The sequence below is a fragment of the Leptonotus elevatus genome, chromosome 12, assembly GCF_054856555.1.
Source record: "Leptonotus elevatus isolate MCC_2025b chromosome 12, RoL_Lele_1.0, whole genome shotgun sequence".
Classification (NCBI taxonomy): domain Eukaryota; kingdom Metazoa; phylum Chordata; class Actinopteri; order Syngnathiformes; family Syngnathidae; genus Leptonotus; species Leptonotus elevatus.
In genome coordinates, this window is record NC_141250.1 from 15958804 (window position 1) to 15981001 (window position 22198).

Genomic DNA, 22198 nt, shown 5'->3' on the forward strand with positions numbered 1-22198 from the left:
CAACGCCACACACCCCAATTTATTTTTTGGGAAACATTTTATTCATGACACAACAATCAAGAGAACAACTTAATCAGATCGTTTACAAATCATCATATATTGCAAAATTCTAACAGTATGGGGTTACTTGATTGAAATTAAATCCGCTACTATTAAAGCTTCACGCCATTCTTTAAAATAGTTCACTTGATCCAACAACTTTGTGACCATGCAAATAATAATTTTTTTATTCACTACTTCCCACAGTGAAGCATAAGTTATGAGAAGATGCCACATATTAACATGTCAGACTCAGATTCACATTGAAATAAGATGACACAAACCACTTTTACAGAGACAACTGAGTGTATAGTGAGTGCATATGATATACCATACATATCAGTGCCTTCAATTTCATGGTTCAAAAATAGTATATATTTCTTGTTTTCATTTAAAAAGACATAACCCAGATGTGTGTGTTTTTATATACAGAACTGGTAGTTTTCACTAGCTTATACAAGGACACTTATGGCCAAGGGGGGGGGGGGGGGACACACATAGTGCTGCTCTTTTACTTCAGGAAACTCAAACTGCATTTGTATTTGCTTGAATTTAAAATTGTCCATAAACAATTCAAGTTGATTTGTTATTTTTTTTTTTATAGCAAGTACAAGAATTATTCATGTCCGTTGTGCTTAAAAGTGTCTTACAAAGGCCATTTCCAACCACAAAATTTCAAGCCGATTTTAGTGACATTTTTCTTGTATGGGGGAGGCGAGCGTACAGTAAAAGCCATCATCATGTCCAATCCACTGCATTAAATTACAAGAACAATCTAAATTCACCTCATCCGGTCATCGTCACATTTACAGAAAATAATTCCTCTGAAATCATGATTACATCCTTTATATACAAATCTCATAAGGAATTGTCAAATCTAATGATGTTGGGGAGGTGGTGGGGGGGTATGCCTCTAGAAACAAACAATAGTCTTGCACAAGCCATCTATCTAGCAACACGTAACTATAAGGGTAGTCAGAACAAAAAATATACAATGTATTTACATGATATACACGTATAAAAGGGAATGTTAAAGGAAAAATACATTATTTGATGATTATTATTGGTGCCGCCTCTCCCTGATTGTCAATGGAACTCAACATGATGGCATAAAAGGTCAGTGTTTAACACAATAGCACCTTAAGCATCACTTTGCAACCCCTCAACAACCATTTAGAGGACAAGTCAGTCAACCATTTGAATCAAAACCATACGGTGTCAGCCAAGTCTTGTCTCAATAGACTTGTACTTGTATACTTTGCCTTATATATAACCTCAACATAAGGGGTTTCCATCACATGGTTGTCTCCCCACACAGAATAATTGTCTCCATTTCCAATAGTTCACAAAAACAGAATCCAAATTACATGATTTTGGACACTATGATACAAAGTACTACATTCTTTTTGTAGTGAAAAATGTGCAAATTGTGCATAAGTCAAGCACAATCCTTTTAAGTCATTTCACTACAAATTACTTCTACGAAGTGTGGGCAACCACATGACATCGAATTTGTGTGGGAGTAAGGGACTTCTGTATTCGGTTTGATACATCCTTGTAATTGGCAACGACAATAAGAAACGTATGGATGGGCTACTTTGTGTTTTTGCGTGAAATTCAACCTGTCAATAGAAAAATGCAACAAGATTCCAGATTGGACGCCTAATCCTTCAATCCTGTCAAATGTTTTCCATTTTCCATTCCAATGCACACCATGACGCATGCATTTCAGGTAAAGGTAAAGTGTCGACATAAAGAATCATTTACAGTATTATAGCAATGGTGTCATCTCAGGAGGCAACTAGTGAGCAGTTGTACAGCTGGATTAAAAAAAAAAAAAAGTGAACCTTTTATCTTCACTTTTTTTTTTATCAATGATCAACTAGGGGAGGTAGCTAAAAAGCAAAAAACAAGACTGTTTTTAAGTGTGTGTAAGCAAAAGTGACAAAAACATAAATATGTATACCAATATGGCATATTTTTTTTTACTTTTATATTATGCTTTGATCACCTAATCTCTTAATGCAAATCCAAATATTTTTTAAAGGGGAATTGCCAATTTTTTTCCATATTCACTGTAACATTAAAATGTTTTTTTTGTTTTTTGTTTTTAAGTGGTTTTTTTCCCCTCACCAAAATGTCTAAAGAAAATATATAATTGCAATGAGATGTGCTTTGGCAAAGCAGGTGAAATGGGATAAAGTGCTGCAGAAATTATGAACGTCGGAATCGCACCACACTTCTCTTCAACCAAAGGTTTCACTTGATGAAACATCTGGGGACGAGTTCAATTGGGACCTGGTCTCAGTGACTCGAACTAAAGGAAACTCGGAAAAGTCTGTGCTGTGCCCCCGAAGACTTACTTGTCCATTGGCGCCTGTAAACTGCGAAGACGAACCAGATCTCGAGGTCTGGAATTGAGACTTGAAATTTGGATCAAAGGTGCTAATTTGCTGAAACGTCTGCATTATCGCTTGGGAGGAGTCCGACTTTTTGGGAGGTGTCACCTGTTCCAGGAAGTCCTCATCAGAGGGGGACACCGTCGAAGGGGGAGTGGTTTCATCACCTGAAAATGAAAACGAGTGCTGGGAGTCCCCGACCAGTAGTCCGAAGTGAGGTTTCTCGATAGTGGATCTCAACGGGGAGCTGGTCCCTGATTTGAACCTACTTGGCGACGGAAACTGTTTCTCGGTGGAGAACAGCGGCTGCCCCGCTAAGGTTGGGTTTTCCGTGACCAAGCTGAGGCTCTGGCTCGTCAGGTAGCTGTCGTTCTGACTGGTCCTCTCCAACGCTTGCTGGAGAAATTTGGAATATTCCTGCAGGAGGCTGGCCTTCTCCGTCGACGGCTGAGCCGGAGCACCGGCGGCGCCGAGGCTCTCCGTGGGGCTGCTGTCCGAAACGTCTGAGGAGTTAATGGATATGCTTGAGGTAACCTCCGTATCGGCCACGCTGAAGGAGATTTCTGATTGGCCGTTAGCTTTGTTGGAGTAGTGGTCCAACAGAGTCTGAAGAACCTCATCTGGCAACACGTTCCTGTCATGAATAGCCTTAATCTCCGCGGGAGGTTCCAGGATGGTGGCTGGGACCGTTTCGTCAATGACCGCCGACACCACCGTTTGCGTAACGGTGGGCTGAGAGGAGATGCTGCCCGTGCTCAGGCTGTAATCGCGACTGTTGTTCGCCACGGCCGCTTGAAGGTAACGTTTCTTCTTGAGGAACTGCATGGCGTCGTCATAGTTTGTGTTGCTGGCCGCAGGCTTGGCGGGAGTTTCCGCTGATTCCGTGTGGCTCACTTCATCTAAAAGGCTTTGCTTGTCTACGATTTCAAAGGTGTAATGTGTGACTTTGTTGTTTTCCTCGAATGACGACAGAGTGGCCAGGCAAGGAGCTTGTTCACCCGATTGTTTAAATCTCCTCTTGGACACTTTCTTAAGGACTAGTTTCGGGGTCGCTGCCTGCCCTGGTGACACGTCTTCATCTCGGTGTTGGCTGGTGGTTTCTTCTGGAAGCTCCATCGAGTATTCCCCAATCACATACTCGTGTTTGATTTTGGAGGAGACGGCAAAGAGAGGCAGACTTTCACTTTTATGTAGTCTCTCTTCCTCTTTCACTTCAGTTTCTTTCACAGCGACAGCGAGATCCTCGGCTTGGCCCGTCGTGGACGAGCAAGAGCTGTCAGATTTGTCCGCGCACTTTTGTCGCTTCTTCTTGGGTAATGCGCACTCTTTGGTGAGAAAGGGGCTTAAGGCATCTGCTTCATGCAGCGATCCACTTTTACTGGCAGCCTTGTTGCTCTTTCTCTCTCGGTTTTCGTGGCACATTCTTCTGTGCTTTAAGACACGGTCAGTTCTGGAGAAATACTGTGGATGATAAATAAATAAATAAAAATTATATTTATTTTTTTGTACGTAAAGTTTTTTTTTTATTATGTCTTATTCATTTTAAGATTTTTTTCTGTTCAACCCCCATCATCATGGGACGGGTGGCGTGGGAAATCACTAGGGGGGTGCTGCGAGGAATTATCCAATTACATATAATTGGTCTGATTTGTTTGTTTTTTTTAAATCAAAAACATCATTGTTCAACTAGCTATGCCATGGATCTATAGTGACAGGAGAAACAATTACATGTAGGCACAATTAATCTATGTTTTCGCCTGTTGAAAATAAGATAATCACCATTTCAGTTTTCTTGATGACATTTTTGTTTGTTGTTGTTCCATGATATCTTTTACTAAAGGTTGGGAAACAAAGAATAAAGCTTAGGGAAGTCAGTCCCCCCCAAAAAATGATTGACAATAATATGTTCTATACAGCCCCATTAGTCTAAATACAGTATTCTGGTTAATATTGCGTTAGTGGAAAATGAGTTAAGTAGCACAATCAAGCAGTTTAATCAATATCAGAAGGCGGCCATTTTGCCACAAAATTACATCACAGAGCTCAGGTAACCAATCACAGCTCCGCTTCAGAAAACAGGTGAGCTGTGATTGGTCCTTGCCTGAGCCCTGAGCAACTATGATGTCATATTCAGTCGACAACAAGTGACAAAATGGCCGCCCCCTGAGATGGATTTAAAACGGCTGGATTTTGCTGCACAACTCATATTCCACAAATGTAATATGAATCAGAATGTCATGTTTAGACTAGTAAAGTCACAAATAACATATTATTGTCAAGAAATGTTTAAGGTAGACTTCCCCTTTCCTTTTCAACTACGACCGTGTGCGATTAGGACCTGCGCCAGCAATGAAAACACAAAGCAAATCAGGGTTGACCATACTGAAAGGCCTTGTGGGAACATTGCCAGAGCAAAAGCTGATAACAGCAACCTCGGCATGTAGCCAACACACCAAGAGACTATTAGAGGGGAGCCCACTATTTGAGGCGATAAAGTAATCTGATCCATAACCTCTTTTGTCCCTAATCCTCATCATACAATTTACTACCACAATGAAAGCAGCCACAAAAGTAACCTGGTGACAGTAGTCGCACTGGTAGGGCTTCTCCCCGCTGTGTGTCCGTTTGTGTCTCTCCATGTGATACTTCTGGATGAACTTCATACCGCACTCATCGCAGCGGAAAGGCTTCTCACCTGAGTATTAAAAATATACTCAAGAAATCTGCTACGACCTACTTGGGTCAAAAACGCCAAAGAAAGATGTTTCGGTGGAAACGCTCACCGGTGTGGATTTTCTCATGTCTCTGAAGAAGGTATTTCTGAATGAAGCGCATGTCACACTGGCTGCACTGAAATGGTTTCTCACCTGTAATTTGAGGAAAACAATAGAAGAGTTTATTTATTTTGTACACTAGTTATAATTCAGTTGTTTTTCCCCCCACATATTCTCTTATTTATATACCTGTGTGAATGAAGACATGCCTCTGTAGATGGTAGTTTGTTCTGAACGCTGCATTGCAGTGAATACAAACATGGCACTTGGGGCTTTGGATGCCAAACGAACCGTCCTCATTAATACTTAAAATCTAAAACAACAAAATAAATCATAAAATACATCAACGGCCTTTGCCATATAAACGTACTTGGCTAACAGATAGCTGTCGCTTTTCTGCCTCATTGTTACCTTTGCTGGTGAACGCTGTTTTCTTTTCTTCTTCTTGGGACACACGATCAGGTCCTTGACTCCTTTTTTGTCCTTCTTCATCTGGAGTGGCTGCTCGGTCAGTTTTAATTCTTGCTTAATGCTCAGCTGTTACAGAAGGAGTACAGACAGCGAGGACATTCCGATCATGAAGTTGCCTGACAAGCGAGCGAGTTCTCATGAACAATTCAGAGGAGCAATGGCAAATGGATCCATTCATGCCCCTGCAGGAGCTGTGGTTAACATTGCTAATTTTTTGGTTAACATATGCGCAGTATACACGCGTTCTTTTGTCACATGAGGATAAATGTGAATATTTTTAGATACTGCGAATGGCTGATAGGAAAGCATTGCAGCTGGAGGACATGTGGGTTCACAAGCATATTTAAAAAGTGTGTATTTACATAATGTTCTTCATTTTCAATTTACAGAGAATGTCTTGGTGCGGTTTCAGCATGTAAATTTAGAGTGTTTCAAATCCAAAAATGAACCACCATAACAGAAATTACTAAATAGTTTGACAGAAGTTTATTTTGAAAGGATGCTACAACCTTGTGTCCATGCAGTTTTCACCTAAGTGTAAGGTTAAATAGTTGCTCGAAATACCCCGTCCAGCCATGCATGAAATGTAGTTTTCAAGCCTGACAAAAAGCACCTGAATGCATGACGGTGTTTGAAATAAGAACAGTGGCTCATTCAGATACTGTGAATCACACAATGGTCCTCCAAAGGTTCCTAGTTCTTGCGCCCACTTCCGACACAGTGCTGTATATCATTAACATATTTCCCAACACTATTAACCAGCATGAACTCACAGGCAAGCAGGGCAACTTATGGGTGAGCTTCGGGGGGAAGTGCACCAACACCTCTGCTCCTCCCTCTTCGTCACCTCCTCCACTGTTCTTGGACATCTCCTGCATCATCAGCTGCTCGGGAGGTACCAGGTCGTGAGTCACCAGCGAGTTGACAGTCAAGTTCTCATCTTCATCCTCGTTGTCATCGTCTTCTGCCAACAACGGGTGGTCTGCCAGGGATCGTTCCCCGAGCGTCATCACCAGTCCGACTCTCCCTCCGCCGTCTATCCCGCCGCTGCTGCACTTGAACAGCATGCCTTCCAACTTGTCCTCAGTGTTCATCTTACATAGAGTAGCTCCGGACTCTGTGGGAACAAGAGACATGAGGTAACAGTGTGTTGCAATGAAAGTCAAATATTTGTGCTGCAGATTATAATGTCAATGCCTCCATCCATTTTCTATAGCACTTGTCCTCATTAGGGTCACTTGTGAGCCGCCTCCTACACCAGCCAAGTTTAGGTGAAAGCAAACGTGCAAAACCCACGCAAGGAGGTCAAAGCCCAGATTCAAACTCAGAAATTTTAAACTGTGAAGCAGATGTTCCGGCAACTGTAGGTATTTCATACTAAAATGTTTCCCCCAAGAGAGTTACACCACGCATCCATCCATCCGTGACGTGTAGATCCTCATACACATTTAAACTTGTGTAACAGGTCAACGATTAGCGTGTAATATCTCACAAACTGTTCTCCACAACAAGAACTACTTCATATCACTGAAATTGTATTATTTAGTTTTTGACATTCAACATGCGACGCCACATTACATAAGTTATGCAAACATGGACTTACGATTGAAATAAAACCTTGAGTATTTCCTTGCAAGTGGGTAATTGCATGTTTCAAGAAGCGCTGACAACACGAGTTGGTCAGACACTTAGTAATTTCAACATTCCGCTTGTATTGACGTTTCTAAAACGAGACACAACCAATGCTAACTTGCGAGCCATCAATCTTAAACAGTTCGCGTTTGCTAAGTTAGCTCATGGGGACTCTTCCGAGACGTTTGACAACAATGCAGCGAGTAAAGACTGACCCGGGTAACAGAATAACAAACGGCTACTTGAGTGCATGTGTGCTTCCAGTCTCTGTGTTGTCAATGTAAAGTGGGTTAGGCTGAATAGGTTGGCTTAGATGGCTAGTTAGCTATGCTTGTCAACGCCGTACAGCAACATTTAGAACACCGCCGCGGAAACACAGACTGAACTTTCAAAATTAAAGTGATTCACGACTGAAAATGCGAACAATATTGGTTATTTGAAATTATTTAATTTTATTTGACACTCGATTTTATATATTAAAGCCATTTATATTCAAATATAAAATATTAAGTGGTGTTCCTTTAAAGTAAATCACGACTAAACTTTAATTTTGAAGGGTTTGCCCGGAAAAACGCTCACTGATGTTGACGCTAATAGCCAGGCCTGCTTCAGGGGAGTTGGCTAGCTGCTAGCAAGTTACAAGATGGTTTAATGTCAACGGTGCTTATATTCATTGGCGTCGTTTCTCTACACATGCAACAATCAACCGCTAAAATTAGCTTATTTGTAACGCCCGACGTACAACATCCGCTCGTATTATTGACAACATCTGTCAATAGGTGCGCTTCACCGGAGCGCTAGTAGCACCTTACGTTACCTAGCTCACCTCGCTCAATAGGCCCCATATTCAGTACTCGGTTACTAGTAAAACTCGATAACTAGCTAGCTCGCGGAAGCTCACACGATTCCGCAAGTCTCAGTTGGCACATTAAATGATATTCAAACTCTCTTCTTACCTGCAACTCGCGCTTTAGGCCCGCTTAGCTGTCATGATTGCCTTGCAAGACTACAGTGTACTCAGTGTACGGAATAATCAAATATCTCACGTTTCATGGACACCTGAAAATATGGATTTGTCGCCACCGGGTGGCTAGAATGTGTTAGTGTGCTGAACAACGTGATTCTAATTACTGTTGTGTTTTATTTCAACACTTCTACTTTCTCACTAATCATGTTTTCAGGTGTTCACTTATTCGCTTGGGCAGTAAGATACTGTATATGGTGTTGATATACTGTTTATATGCATGCAATAGCAAAGACGTTGTGCCATTTATAACCCATGCTTAAGATGTGTAGGCTATATAATGATACATGAATACACTATATCCATTTTACTGATGTTGGAAGATGAGTGGTTCTCAAACTTTTTACACCAACTAAAAAAAAAAACTTATTTATCCAACTGTCTACCATTATAATAACCACCACCAACAAAATTAGTTGGCCTAAAAATGATACAGAGGTTTTAATTCCCAAATTATATTATTTATATTTGCAAGCCACTATTTTGAATAATAAATAATAAATGAATGCAAATATATTGCATTGTTTAAAAGTTAAATACAATTTAACTTTACACAACTACACTACGTAAACGTTAAAAAAAGAGAAGATTTACATGCTGTGTGAATAGCTAAACTTCATCCCACTATGTTTAATAGTGTTGCATGTTATTGATTTTATTGTTTTTAATTCTGTGATTCTTATGTGTACCACCAGTGGTATTCGGACCAAACTTTGAGAATAACTATTCGTCATTTTTCTGGTTTTATATTAGCAACGTGTTGCGTACAATATATTTGAAAGGTTAAAGAATGGTGTTATAAAGGTTAAAAGCTGTTTAGGAGATACAGTAATATTTTTACAGCTTGCTGTGTCACATGCTCAAAACGAAGGTGCTGATTGGATGATGAGCAGACCTGCCTGAAATCGATTGCTGTTCCTAAAGTACCCGGATGTCTGTCACAGCTAATCTGAATAAACTGAAAGTTAAAATACTGTATATAGAGTTTCAATGACGATCAAATATAGCTTCAGAGAAAATAAGTTACATTTCAAAATTTTAAATTTAATTTCAAGTCTATGGGAGTTCCAAACTAATATACATTCAAATTGTACAATTCAGATTCACTTTTGCAATGCGATGGTTCAAAATAATCAATACAAATTCAATGTGCGTACTGTGGCCTAATTCAAATTCAGTTCTTCAATGCAAATATTCGAGTTTAGCTCATCCAATTCAAATATAAATGATATGACAGACCTGCATTGCACCTACGCGTTTCTCTAACATTTTGACCTTCTGACAGCCAAACCAAAATGTTAGAAACACAGTTTGGTGCAATGCAGTTCAACGCAACCACAACAATAAACGTTTTGTCACTGCAAAAGTGAACATTATTAAGTGAATGCATGGTTTGTTTGTTTTTTTACATCTCTGAATCAATGCAGGTGTCGACTTCCTAAACGTTGCGGCTTATGTGCTTATGAATATGGCGCACACACGCGCCACGAAGAATCCTAATCAACCTGTTTGCAGCCTCTTGCAGCAGCTTGGCGCGCACACGAGCACTTCTGCATCCCCCTTGTGTGCAGAACTAACTTATCTTTTGGATCTAAGCCCCCATCTGCTGCTCACAGGCAGCCTTCTCTCCCGGGCTGTGATTGTGAGCCGTCACCGCGCTCCACGTCTCATCTCGTCTCTGCGCACCGACGAGTGGAAGCGGGGACAGACAGCCCACCCACTCATCACTCACCAGCACCACCACCGCCACCCCCACCCCCCCTTGTGCCGCCTTTAGTGAGGGGAAGCCCCTACCACGCTTGACTCGCTGAGTGGATCTCCTGCGTCGTGCGTGCGCGCGCGTGTAGCCCGGGGCTCCGTCCTCCTCAACAGTTGCCACCGGAGAGGAGGAGGAGGAGGAGTAGTGGGAGAGACAGCAGACTGAGGACGAAAGGGACGCGGAGAGCCACGCAGCTCCTGCCCCGGCTTCTGCTCCTGACATGCAGTCGTTCATCTCTCCGGTGACCAAGGCCATCCTAGTCGCGCTCTTCATCTTCGCTATACTCCTCATCCTCTACGTGATCCTCTGGTACATTTGCAGGGACGTGGACTGCGACCACGGCATCTGAGGATTCCTTTATTTCAAACCCCCCCCCCCAAAAAAAGAGAAGAACAAGGAGGGGATTTCGCAAATGGAGGAGCCCGGGGTCAAGATGTAAGTGCCTTTTCCCCTCTCTCAATTCTTGTTTTTAAGTTACGTGACAATGTGTGCGCGCGCTGTGGGTAAACCACCTGGCACCCCGAGCCCTTTGCCCCCCCCCCCCATCCCCTACTAAATGACCCTCTTCCCAACTTAAGCACAACACCTAATCAATAATTAGACAGGGTAGATTCCCGTCAATATAGTAGAAGAGGTGTCATCAAGGTGCACGTCAAGGCGGGCTCAGGTCGTGCAATGACCGCCAGTGACATTGCGGTATAGGAAGCACGCGAGTTTCTTAAGGTCAGGAACCAGCAATGTTTACCTCGCTTTGACAATATTGCCCTCCAACCCATCCCACCCCATCCCTACTCGCCTCCCCCTTTTTGGCTGCAGCATTAGTTCATGCTCAGTTCATCTTGGTCTGCAGAGGAGGGTTCCACATTGGCAATTTACATCCCATTTAATTGGATTATCTCAATTTGGGTTGGATTATTATTTCTTACAATACATCTCCAACTCCATATCATGAATATTCAATCAATTCCTTTGACCATCAGGAAGGCTTTTTTTTCCCCCATCCAGTCAACCTGCTGCACAATTATGTTCTCTCCCACATCCAAATGTCCACGCTTAATGGAGGATGTTTCCATATTACAGCCACATTGGACCCCAGTGCCAGCAAGCGTGCTGTCACATGACCCATAAAGCTATTAAATATGGGGGTAGTGGGGTGGGGGTGTTATAATTGTCATTCTCACATCTCGCTCCAGAGAGCCCTCAAATCGGGATAGTCTGCACATTTGCATATATTCCAAAGTGGAGGGCGCGAAGGACACGTCAAGGACATGCCGCTTCTGCCGAACGGGAGGCTTCACATGCGGTACAAATTGCTAGTTCATTTTCAGATGTCATCGCTTTGTGCTCCTGTACGAGATATGACATACATGCAGATGAAAAGACGGCAAAGTGATAGAAGCTGGCTGCAGTTTTGACACCTGTCTGTGCGTCGACTCCTCACTATTCCCCCCTTTAAACAGCCTGGAGGCAATAAGCAGCAGAGCAGCTCGCAAATAAAGTGAGAGTTGAATATTTGAAACCTCGCCGCCCCGGTGGGATATTTTAAAATCCACCACAAGCCCAAATGCAGCCTTCTTAAATTGTTTAGTGAAAGGCAACAGGGATTCGCCCCCACAAAATGACTGCTGTCAGTCATGAGTGGAGACACAACTAACCTGTGGTGTACTTTCAACTCTCTTTTATATTATAGACAGCTGAGATTCTGCCAGTCCATGTGTCTAATGACACAAAGAGAGAGCAAGGACAAGGAGGTGTGTGACAACAGTCTGTCCGCTTTGTCTTTGTTGCTGTCAGAACTACACTAAAATGTGTGTGACATTTTATTCCTTGTTTTTAGAGGTTATCCAACAATTTCTTATGATTCTGATAAAACCGCACAAAAACAGCTGCTGCCTGTCAGAATATTTCAACATCGATACACCTTGATAGAGCCGAGTTCAATCGAGATTGAAGGGCATGAAATATGTAAGATTGAAGGTGAATTATTGAAGACGCAGGAAGTTGCTACTTTGGCTGGAAAAATGTGTCTTTTAAATAAAGCCCACTGATTTAGTCCTACCAGTTCAATATTAAGATGGCCTTCACACACGATTGTTTCCTATCAACAAATGTCTTTGTGTCACAAGTGTGACACAAAGACATTTAAATACTTGCAAAAGTCTTGGACCGCTTTTGGTGTCCAATGATAAGTCTCTCAAATTTCCTGCATCTTATATGATTTTTTTTTTTTAACGGGATGTACATTGTACAAGATTCTGTCAGGTTCCACATACTTCTCAGCTAATGTGTGCAACAAGTGGTTAAATTATATGATTTATTTTTATGGTTTTAACTAGTCATTTTGATCATGTTTATGATTATATTGAAACACGTGTCTCTGAAAATGCAGTCCACCCTGTCATGATAGGGTAACTGAATTTTGTCTTTCTTCAATGGAAGTGAATTTTTTCACGTTTCATAATTTTCATTATATTTCTGTATTTAGATGTCCACTTTGTCACGGTGAAATGTCAATTGATTTAAAAAAAATGACAAATTCAAATAATATTTGTTAAACGGTACCGTCAAACAGTTTGCCAACTGAATCATGTTGCTAAGTAAAAGGTTCATGTGCTCATAATGCTAACGTTAGCTAAAAAAAATTCACCCTGTTATTATCCACCCTGACACCAAACTCACTTATTTTGCAACAAGCTCGGATAGTTTGCTGTGTGCATGTACATTGCCTGCTTGAAGTTAATTTATTATTTACAACAACAACAACAACAAAAAAGTGGAGTATCTTGGCCAATATGCATTTAACAGCGTTCTTAATACAATGAATATGAAGTTCAATGGGAATGGGGTCTCAAATGCAACTTCTGGTGATACTGACTCAAATACTGATACAGGATTACTTGGAAAATATGAAAACTAATTCTCACATTACATTGTAGAGACATGGCCCAAGGCGGAATCCATTATTTCTTCTGTGTGGATCTAGATAATAAATAATAATAATAAACTGCAGACACCGAAGTTTTTTCTTTTCTTTTCTTTTCTTCCCTCCATTAAAGTGACTATGGTCAATGGAACACTGACCCCAGAATCATATTCCATGAACCAGGAAGTAAACAAACAAACAAACAAAAAACACAGATTACTCCTTTTTTCCTTTTGCTTTCTTTTTTTAACAATTTAATATTTATAGTTGGTTAGCTAGTTAGTTAGTTAAAATCTAATTACAAATTTTTGTTCACTTTAGTGTGTACGTTCACTTGAGAGGAAAAGAGTTGATCGTAGTAAATCCTACAATGATGGCTTGGTTGTGGATGGGATACTAAATAACAATGTGTAGTTGTCGTAATGATTCAATAACTGCCAGTAGTGCAATTCTTTTACAGTACTAAAATAGTCATCAAATTCACAGATTAAAATAAAAACCCTTGGGCAGAACCAATACTAAGTTTTGGAATGGTCGAAATATGCGTTTATGCGCAACTTGTTGATGCTGATTTTGTCTTTTTTTTTGTATGAAGAACTTGCAATTTGTCTCCAGACCAGAGGTGTCACTAGTTTTCATGGACAGGACTGTGACTACTTTTTCCGATGACTACCATCTGAACGGCGAGCGCTAGCTACCTTGTGTGGCTTCCGTTAATGCTAATTGTGTTAAACTGTGTGTGGAAAGCGGACTTGAAGCAAGGAAGAAACATGGCTAGTTAGCAATAACACTTTAGCTACCTGGTTGAGAACAGAGATGGAAACCGCAGAGCTGACAAGACTAACTCAGACTATTTGACCAAACAGTAAAAAAAACAAAAAAACAACAACATCTCTCGCCTTTCTACTTTCATGCTTGGTGGCGTTAAAAACAAAAAATGATCATTCCGTCTTTAACAGGCGGAGAGGCCCTCTCAGATGTCCCAACGTCACAAATATGTCATCACCCTCAACTCAAATTGGCTCTCAGGAAGATAGTTGTCCTGAAGCACGCACACCTCAAAGCCATAAAAATAGATTGCGAGTGACTCAGCCGTTATGTAAAGTCCATCTCTGATAGGGCCGCTTCGGGAGCTTTATGTCAGTTTAGCTGGATGCCACTGGAGCTGAGGTGACACATGTCTTCTGTGTCCGAGCTTCAACAAACACAGACACACACATAGAAAACATATGAGAGCTTCTTCCCTCCTTCCTTCACTTTTCACTTTTCACTTTCAAGTGTGCATTCCCAAGTGTGTGCTTCCCAATGGACTAACATGTGATACACTCAGCATGATAGAATCCCTTCAGGCTCAACCGCAGCATTATTAGCATTTTAGAGCTCACTGGGAGGGAAACACCACTTCACATATAAATCATATCCGACGCCCCCTCTGGCCAGGTATCCAGTTCAATCCATACTGGCAAACATGCACCCAGCACTCTAATCTACAGCCAGAGTAAAAACTGAACTTGTTTTTAAACATCACGCACGCAAATCTCTGTTTTTCCTATCGCTTCTTTTAAACAGACAGTGACGCATACTCTCATGATATCATCAACATTGACTTCCTGTGGGAACACTTTAAGCCGTCTTATAATGAGACATTTTAATCATCTTCCATGCAAATGTATTTCCTGTCTTATTAACACTTCTTTTTTCTTTTTTTTTTATTCATTTAAATATTATTTCTGAGGTTTTCCTACCCTGAATTGGGGAACACTTATTAATCACACAGGGATTTGAGAAGACTCACAATTAGCCTTTGATAGGACGCTATAAAATACTCGTTTGACATTTTAACTCTGATATGAATGTCGACGCAGAGGTGCGACGTGATCATTTTTAGTGCGCGTGTTACATTATAGCGGAACCTTGGGTAACATCCGACACAAAATTCTCCCCAAAAAATAACCCTGGTTCCCCAACCATCCTGGCATAGCCACGAATGGCTCAGTCGTGCTTTTTCTCATGCCATACGTCACGCATTGCACACAAACTGCTAGCAATAGTGTTATTGGGGAGCACAAATGTATTAAGCCCTCCCTTTTCACACTGCACTCAGTGTGAAGGAGACGCGTGGCACCGCAAAATGATCGGCCCAAATCTGGAAGTGCTGACATAGCAGCCTACCACGTAGTAAAACTGAGATTTCGCTGATGATGAGAATGCACCTTGTCAAGAAAAAAAAAAAAAACGTATAAATAAATGAAATTGCTCATTTCAAGAGGGCACGAGCAGCAGAGAAAAATTACAAGCTCAGTGGGACTTGGATAGTTTAATCATGCAGTTACTTGTGAATACGTCCGCCAAAATCACTCCGCCAGCTCATCTCCAGTTTGAGGCGATTGTCTGACATCACGGCGCTGCTGCTCTCGAACAGAACATTTTCCAGTTCGCAAGCAGCAATGCTCCATTCCGCGGTGCCTGCCCCTCACCACATACACAATGAATGGGTTTGATGGCGGCCAAAAAAAAGTGTAACTAACATGAGAATGCCGTTTGTGATCTTGTGCGAACACTACCTATTATAACAACGCTAAATAACAATTGTGAAGAGATTTACTTGACACTAAAAGACGTTCAATGTAGGTGCAAACAAAGAGACAAGTAAAACAAAACTGCCTCTGGATGGTGACGCAATCTTCACGCCGCGCCATGAGGCTCCACTAGCTAGTGACAGGTGGATGCCTGGGGCCCCTGGCCCCCTCGGCCCCAAACCTTTGCACGCCTCTGGGCAGTATAAATCTGCCTGATACAACCCTGGCACACACCCAAAACGGCTTTTAAAGTAAAGTATCTAAATAAATATATAATACATACTAATTATATATAAAACAATTCAACTCATTCCCTCTACAGTCAAACAAGTACATTTACCAATGCATATTCTATGCCGCGAATCATCTGAAGGGGGAATCACATTCTCTTGCTTTGTATTTTGTTTTATTTCCCTTTTGAGTCACACACCAGGAAGCCCAAAATGTGGGTCTGTTGTGTTTGTGTGACTGGATGACCAGGTTAAACGGAGGGGGCGGTGAAGGGCTGGATGCCAAGGAAGCAGAGCGTGCACACAGCACCTTGAAGGCTTTGTGTGTTCACGCAACTCTGAAGTCAGAGATGGAAAAAAAGACAAAAGGGAAGACAACACTTCTCTAATTTGTTACGCACTAACAACAGGTTTCTGAAAAGAAACAGTAGTGCCCAAGTGTGTGAGAGAAGAGAGAGACAGAATGTGTGTGTGTGTAAGTTAATGACAGACTTAATTGGTGCCAGCGACTATCCCTCCCACTGCTCCTTATTTTACATCTACTAATGAAAAGTCTTCCACTCCCTGAAGACAAAGTGAGGGAAACCGTGCTGGGATTTATTTGATGAATTCACACAAGAGCATATACACAGACACACACACACGCACACACCACATTCATTCATGTATGTATCTACTGACACATGTAAAATAGCTAAAGGCGAGCTTGTTTCAAGATGCTACTACATGCAATGTGACTTTCTTCCTAATAGAAACATGCACATTATTTACATTAATGTCTTCACATTCAAACTCATCTGAATTAATGTCCTCTTTTGAATACTTGCTCGTAGATATGTACACTCATTGGTCACAACATTAGGTACGCCGTAGATTACAATGCTAAAACTTATAATAATATATAATATATATAGTCAGTCATTTAAAGCCCAGCTAGGCAGTGTATTAGCATCTTTGTTACTTCATTGTTGGCCTCACACACCACCATAGCAGCATATGAAGGGCGTTTGGCCACTTCAATTGGATGCCTGACAGGATATGACAGGTTAGCTTAGTGCTAGCTAGTAAAACAAGATCTTGTTGGATTTACTGGAAAAATGCACAAAAAAACACCCTGGATTCTACCGTTGGACAGTACGGCGGCATATTAGGGCCACATTTAAAAACATTATTTTAGTGGGGGTGTTTACGAAAAATAAACTCGCAGATTTGTGACATTATAAAGTGGCAAATTTGTGAGAGAAAAAACTTGCGAGACGTAGCGTAGCTATAGTCTAGAGGGGGTGCGCTTTTGTCCACCAGGAGATATATAACATGAATATTCGTTGGGGGTTAATGGCAAAATCTTTATAAAATGAAAAACTTCCTGACCCCGTATCAGCTGACTAACCAATCAGAAGCTAGCAGACTTAAGGTAAACACAAGTGAATGACTGAGAAACAGCACATTCGATATCAATTTGGCGCTCTGAAGTGGGAATGCTTGATGTGATATGGTTAATCTCTGCTAAACCAATTACTATCTCCTTATTTGGAAACCCGACCGAAAAGTACTGGCACAAACATCTGAGTACACTACGTTTATTTTTCGCAAGTTTTTTACTTGCAAATATTTTATACAAGTTTTTCTCTCATAAAATTGTGACATTATAAAGTGGCAAATTTGCAAGTTTATTTCTTGTTAATTTGTGAGTCTTTTCTCTCGCAAATTTGCCACTTAATGTCACAAAAAAAAATTCCTCTGAAGATTTTTTTTCATTTGTTGAACTATAAGCCTTTATCTGGAAAAGTACAATATGTAACTGATTCGAGTTCACAAAGAGTTCACAACAGGCTCTCAAAAGCATTGGGCTTACACCCAGTACTTTCTTTACTCCAGTACCACTGCTAGGTCTGACTTGCTATCCGACAAACACGAGATGTAGGGAATTCATCCCCACCAGCAAAAAAACATTCATAGCACAAGTTGCAACAGAAGACACAGTCACACTCTGCCCCTTTGTGCTTCTTCAGACTGTAAATTGTAGCAATCCGTGTAGAGGTCTCTGCGTGCTCATGTGCTGTCTCGTTAGTGTCTGAGCTGTGAGTCCATCCCATGAGAGTCTGACTTTGTCCCGGTGAGGAACAGCCACAAAAGAAAACTAGACTAAGTGGAATATCTGCCGAAATTGCATGGGAATGCTAATAGCTGAATAGCTTATGAAGTAAATCGAAAGATAAATTATATGAAAATTACAAAGTATTAATTGTAGTTGAAAGATAAACGAACAAAAAGAACACTTGAACCCGGGAGGCGTGAATTTTGGGCGTGAAAAGTGGGACTTCAATGTCAGTCCCATTCAAAATGAATGGGGAAAAGTTGATATTTAACGTTAAATTGTGCAAATACTGTAAGTAATGTGGGATCAGACGATAAATACCCCAGAATGCGTGCATTTTTTTTAAGCAAGTAGAAGTATTATGTGGGAGTCGTTTCTCTGCAAAAAAGTGAGGGGAATAAAAATCACAGCATTCCCACAAAAAGTTGAATGAACAGCACCTCTGCTGGTTGCATCCAAGTACTGCATGATATTAATTAATAACTATCAATTCAACATAACCAAATTCTTAATGAATAAATCCATAATTAATCAACAGACTATTATGCCCATGAGCGTGAAAACCACAAGGCCATTTTGGTTAAGAATCATCCTCGAGCTACTTTTTAATACACACACACAAACACTCATCATCATATCCAGTGGCGCTAATGCCAGCCTCGATTTACAAAATGAGACAAGTTGGCTTTTGGAGCCAGCCAGTGGTTGTCATAAAAACTAGGTGACTGTTGGAGCTATTTTGATGTGGTTCACATATTGTTTACATCACAAACCCTCCTGTCATGTCCTATTTCCCGTATGCCTACGAGTATGTGTGTGGGAGAGAGAGAGAGAGAGAGCGAGCAAGAGAGAGAGAGAATGTGTATGGAGAGCTGTCTCCCTGACGTCCCATCATCCCAAATAATCATCCCACAGTCATGCGTGAGATGCAATTTCCTTTAAACAATAGCAGGCTGGCTCGCCTCGCTGACCTACAACCTCTCAGGCTGTGAGAGAACAAAGACACACACACACACACAGAACACACACAGAACACACACATCCACTCAGCTCACATTAACAGCAACACGTGTGGAGGCAAAAAGGAGCATTTTGTCCAAAGCGCTGCGATGGTGCTCAAGACGAAATATTATTAGAACCGTGTCATCCACATAGTTGACTTAGCTAATGGATAGCGGGGTGGGACGAATCAATTATCTTTATAATGAGAAAAAAATAATATAATAACCCCATATTTGTGCCTATGAGAAATGGTAAGAAGAGTTTTGGCTGGCCTACTTTGAGTGGCGTGATAATTCAGGTGGATCCTGTTCGGCACGCCAATCACATTCCAGCCCGGCAGTAGGTTGTCTGTTCACATTTGCGCTAATGCCGCGCTGCATTCATTTGCTTAAAATACTTCCTGATGACTGTAATGATGCTCTTATTCTGCTTCCTTTTGCGCCAAGCGCTCTGCCCTCCAGTGTGTCCGACAGTGTCAACGTCCAAATTTAACATTCATGACGCCACACTAACAATTTCAAGTCCTCGGAGATTTTTAGCATTGTGTCAGCGTGGTGTGCTTTAATTGTGTGTGGATAACTTGAGAACATTGTTATGGCAGGATATGAAAATGAAGGCGGACCTCCGCCAAGGTTAAACTGTTGACATTGGTGAAATACACAGTGAAATCTTGCTATAATTGCTTATATTTACAATGCAAATTGTTGTGTTAAACAGAGATAAAAACAGAATACAATGATTTGAATATCATATTCAACACACAAGATATTTCATGTTCAAACTGATAGCAAATAATCATTAACGAGAATTTTATGGCTGCAACGCGTTCCAAGGAAGCTGGGTCAGAGAGTAATTTGTACTTTTCTATAAATGCATCCAAACGATTACTAAACAGTTTTTCTAGTATTTTTTAAAAGTTGGGGAAGTAAGGAAATAGGTCTGTAATGAGTGAGGTGATGTTTGTTCCCGGTTTTTGTACAGTATGTTAATTCTCTTGTGTGTGTTTTGTGTCAGTTTTGCAGTGAATGTCAACTAGAATTGACATATAAACAAACTGTGGTTAACAAACTCAGGTCACTTTGGTCCTTACTGAAGGCCCAGGTCTGAAATGCTCTGGCTGCCACTGTTTGATATATAGTGAATTTCTCTAAATCCCCACTAAATTCTGCTGGCCACCATTAAAATTCTAAGGCTGGGTCAAATGTTTGTAGGGGGATTCTGTTTCTGTACATTTATTTGTGAATACAGTAAATGTGAATGAGTACCATTTTCATTCCGATGCTATGACAAACATTGTTAGGGACTAAAAGTTAAAAAAAAATTATCCTCTCAACTATCCAGACCCTCACCAAAACTGAATGTTTGGTGCAGTTTTAGCATAAATTTAAATAGAAACGTCTCTCATTTGCACTTAAAAAAAAATAAAAGTATGCCATGAATTTACTCTATAAAGCATTGCAATTGTACGATTAAGAGCCTAGACGGGTGACGGGCCCAAGAGAGAACCTTGCATTCCTCTCCGAGACGGCACATATGAGCACATTCCGGCTGCAGAGACATGCTTGCAGTTGCAGCCAATCTTGGGAAATGACAGCTCAAACGGGTCGCTCTGTTGCTTCCATCACGTGCGATCACTTGGCCATCAGGCAATAGGACTGTCAGTGAGAAGACAGACAGAAGCAATATGATGGACGTAAAGGGAAGGCTGATTCGACACAATGTGCAGCCATGCCACAATGATGAGTGTTTTCTATCATACGCTCATTCCACCTGTGTATCAATGGACTCCCTTTATTCCTTTAAACCAGAAGTGCCCTCAATTTGCACTTGAATAACTTAGCATTTGCAGAGATCCTGCACACTAAATCCCGCAAAGTACGTTATGTGATCATGCATAGTTATATCTCAGAATAGTCATTGTACATTTAAAATGACTCAACGTGACATCTACTATTTTAAAGCTCTGAGCCTGCAAGGCAAATGCGAACATAAAGTCAGCCGGTTCCACATTTTATGAAACTAATATATTCTTACATGACAAGATAAAGGGCATTTTTATGATGAGATGAAAATATTGAAGTGAGACATATATTTCAAATGATTTGTATTCATGTGCCTTATTGAAGATATAATTCTCCCCCTTCTATTATCTTGGCTAGAGGCATGATATGGTCTACGGGCCACGCCACCGTGTTCTTTCATCTGGCCCACTGAGTTTTTGGGGGGGGGGGGGGGGGGGGGCATTCATTTTGGTGTATTTTTTACCCCAAAATTGTGAATTACCTTCTCATTGAAAAACAATTATTGATGGATTTATTATTGTAATGAATAAAATAGTAAAATAAAGCAACAAACAACACACATTTGCAAATAGAGTTCAAGTTACACTACATGTAACATTTTTAAAATTGTATCATATAATTGGTTATTTAATTATAATGAAATCCCAAATAGTTACTGATGGTGTAGTATTTGCCTGACCGGCGACCAGTCCAGGGTGTATCCCACCTTTCACCCGCAGTGAGAAGGATTGTGCTCACCCGTGACCCTAATGAGGTCAACTTGTAAAGAAAATGGATGGATAGCTATGTTTAAGTTAGTTAACAGTTGAAGTTTCAAATAACCTAAAACAAATAATTAATGTAGTAAAGTGTGTTCCTGTCACGTATTTATGGCGAGAAAGGACACTAGGAAGGACGCGCAAAGTCGATAACTTCATATTGGGACGTATCCTGCACACGTGCTCTTAAGTTCCTTTTCTCTCCCTCCCTCTGCAAGCTAGCTAGCTCGTGTACCCGGCTAGACCAAAGCAAACACAACATATATAATGTTCTCCCCTGTATTATTTCGTTTGGTGTCAGCTATCAAGCTTTACCTGCTCGGCTTAAAGGTTCTTGTGATTCAGCTGCTCAGCAAACGTTTCAAGTTGCCAGGTTGGTTCAGTCTTGTTGCTGTTTCGTTTTTGACAGCACGCGCTTCCGCATCCAGGAGCAGAATCAAGAACGTTGATGCATGGTCTAATTTGTTTTTTTTACTACATAGTATTCATGCCGAATTTAGGGGAAAGGCGTGACATTTGTCATTGCTTTCAATGTATGATTTGTGGCCGTGTCTGTTTTTGTTGCCACTCAGGTGAAGTTTAAATGGCGTGTTTTCATAATGCAGGTTGGTTTGAAATAGATCACAAGACGCCCATTGGTTGCCAGTCATATATCAGCCAATCACAACAGAGCATAGTTAAAGGTACCAGGAGCTTCTCGCTTTACGC

General features: G+C 41.0%; 2 protein-coding genes and 1 long non-coding RNA gene across 6 annotated transcripts in view; 1 reads left to right on the forward strand and 2 right to left on the reverse strand.

Moving 5' to 3' along the window:
* Nucleotides 1-989: 989 nt before the first annotated feature.
* On the reverse strand, nucleotides 990-8361 carry znf148 (zinc finger protein 148). Of its 3 annotated transcripts, none has more exons than XM_086090582.1 (7): nucleotides 8272-8361; nucleotides 6457-6800; nucleotides 5624-5749; nucleotides 5402-5525; nucleotides 5222-5305; nucleotides 5015-5133; nucleotides 990-3899 (listed from the first exon to the last, which is right to left on the reverse strand). In XM_086090582.1, the coding sequence occupies exons 2-7, from the start codon at nucleotides 6775-6777 to the stop codon at nucleotides 2286-2288; spliced, it is 2388 nt and encodes a 795-aa protein (XP_085946708.1). In that variant the 5' UTR covers nucleotides 6778-6800; nucleotides 8272-8361; the 3' UTR covers nucleotides 990-2285. The 3 variants fall into 3 exon arrangements, with proteins under 3 accessions (XP_085946708.1, XP_085946707.1, XP_085946709.1); XM_086090581.1 differs by lacking the exon at nucleotides 8272-8361 and adding an exon at nucleotides 7531-7662; XM_086090583.1 differs by lacking the exon at nucleotides 8272-8361 and adding an exon at nucleotides 7287-7497.
* Nucleotides 8362-9876: 1515 nt separating this feature from the next.
* The window catches only part of LOC147164744 (polyprenol dehydrogenase-like), a 34812-nt gene continuing 22490 nt past the window's right edge, over nucleotides 9877-22198 (forward strand). The window contains exon 1 of one of the 2 annotated variants that reach the window (XM_086090588.1): nucleotides 9877-10533. Coding sequence is in view for 1 of the 2 variants with exons in the window: in XM_086090587.1 (XP_085946713.1) it covers nucleotides 21758-21863 (106 nt within the window). In the remaining variant the exon portion in view is untranslated. Of the gene's footprint in view, nucleotides 10534-21617; nucleotides 21864-22198 lie in introns of those variants that run through there. The other variant, XM_086090587.1, reaches the window with a different exon arrangement.
* LOC147164745 (uncharacterized) lies at nucleotides 19472-22074 on the reverse strand. The gene is made up of 2 exons (XR_015096622.1): nucleotides 21806-22074; nucleotides 19472-20585 (listed from the first exon to the last, which is right to left on the reverse strand). It is a non-coding gene; the product is annotated as an uncharacterized LOC147164745 (long non-coding RNA).

Bases quoted from the DNA above. Each gene is read 5' to 3' on its own strand.
- znf148 (XM_086090581.1), bottom strand. From the start codon at position 7,567: ATGCACTCAAGTAGCCGTTTGTTATTCTGTTACCCGG. The intron at 6,801-7,530 runs GTCAGTCTTTAC...TTGTTCCCACAG, and splicing joins TTTGTTATTCTGTTACCCGG to AGTCCGGAGCTACTCTATGT. The intron at 5,750-6,456 runs GTGAGTTCATGC...CTTCTGTAACAG, and splicing joins ATAAGTTGCCCTGCTTGCCT to CTGAGCATTAAGCAAGAATT.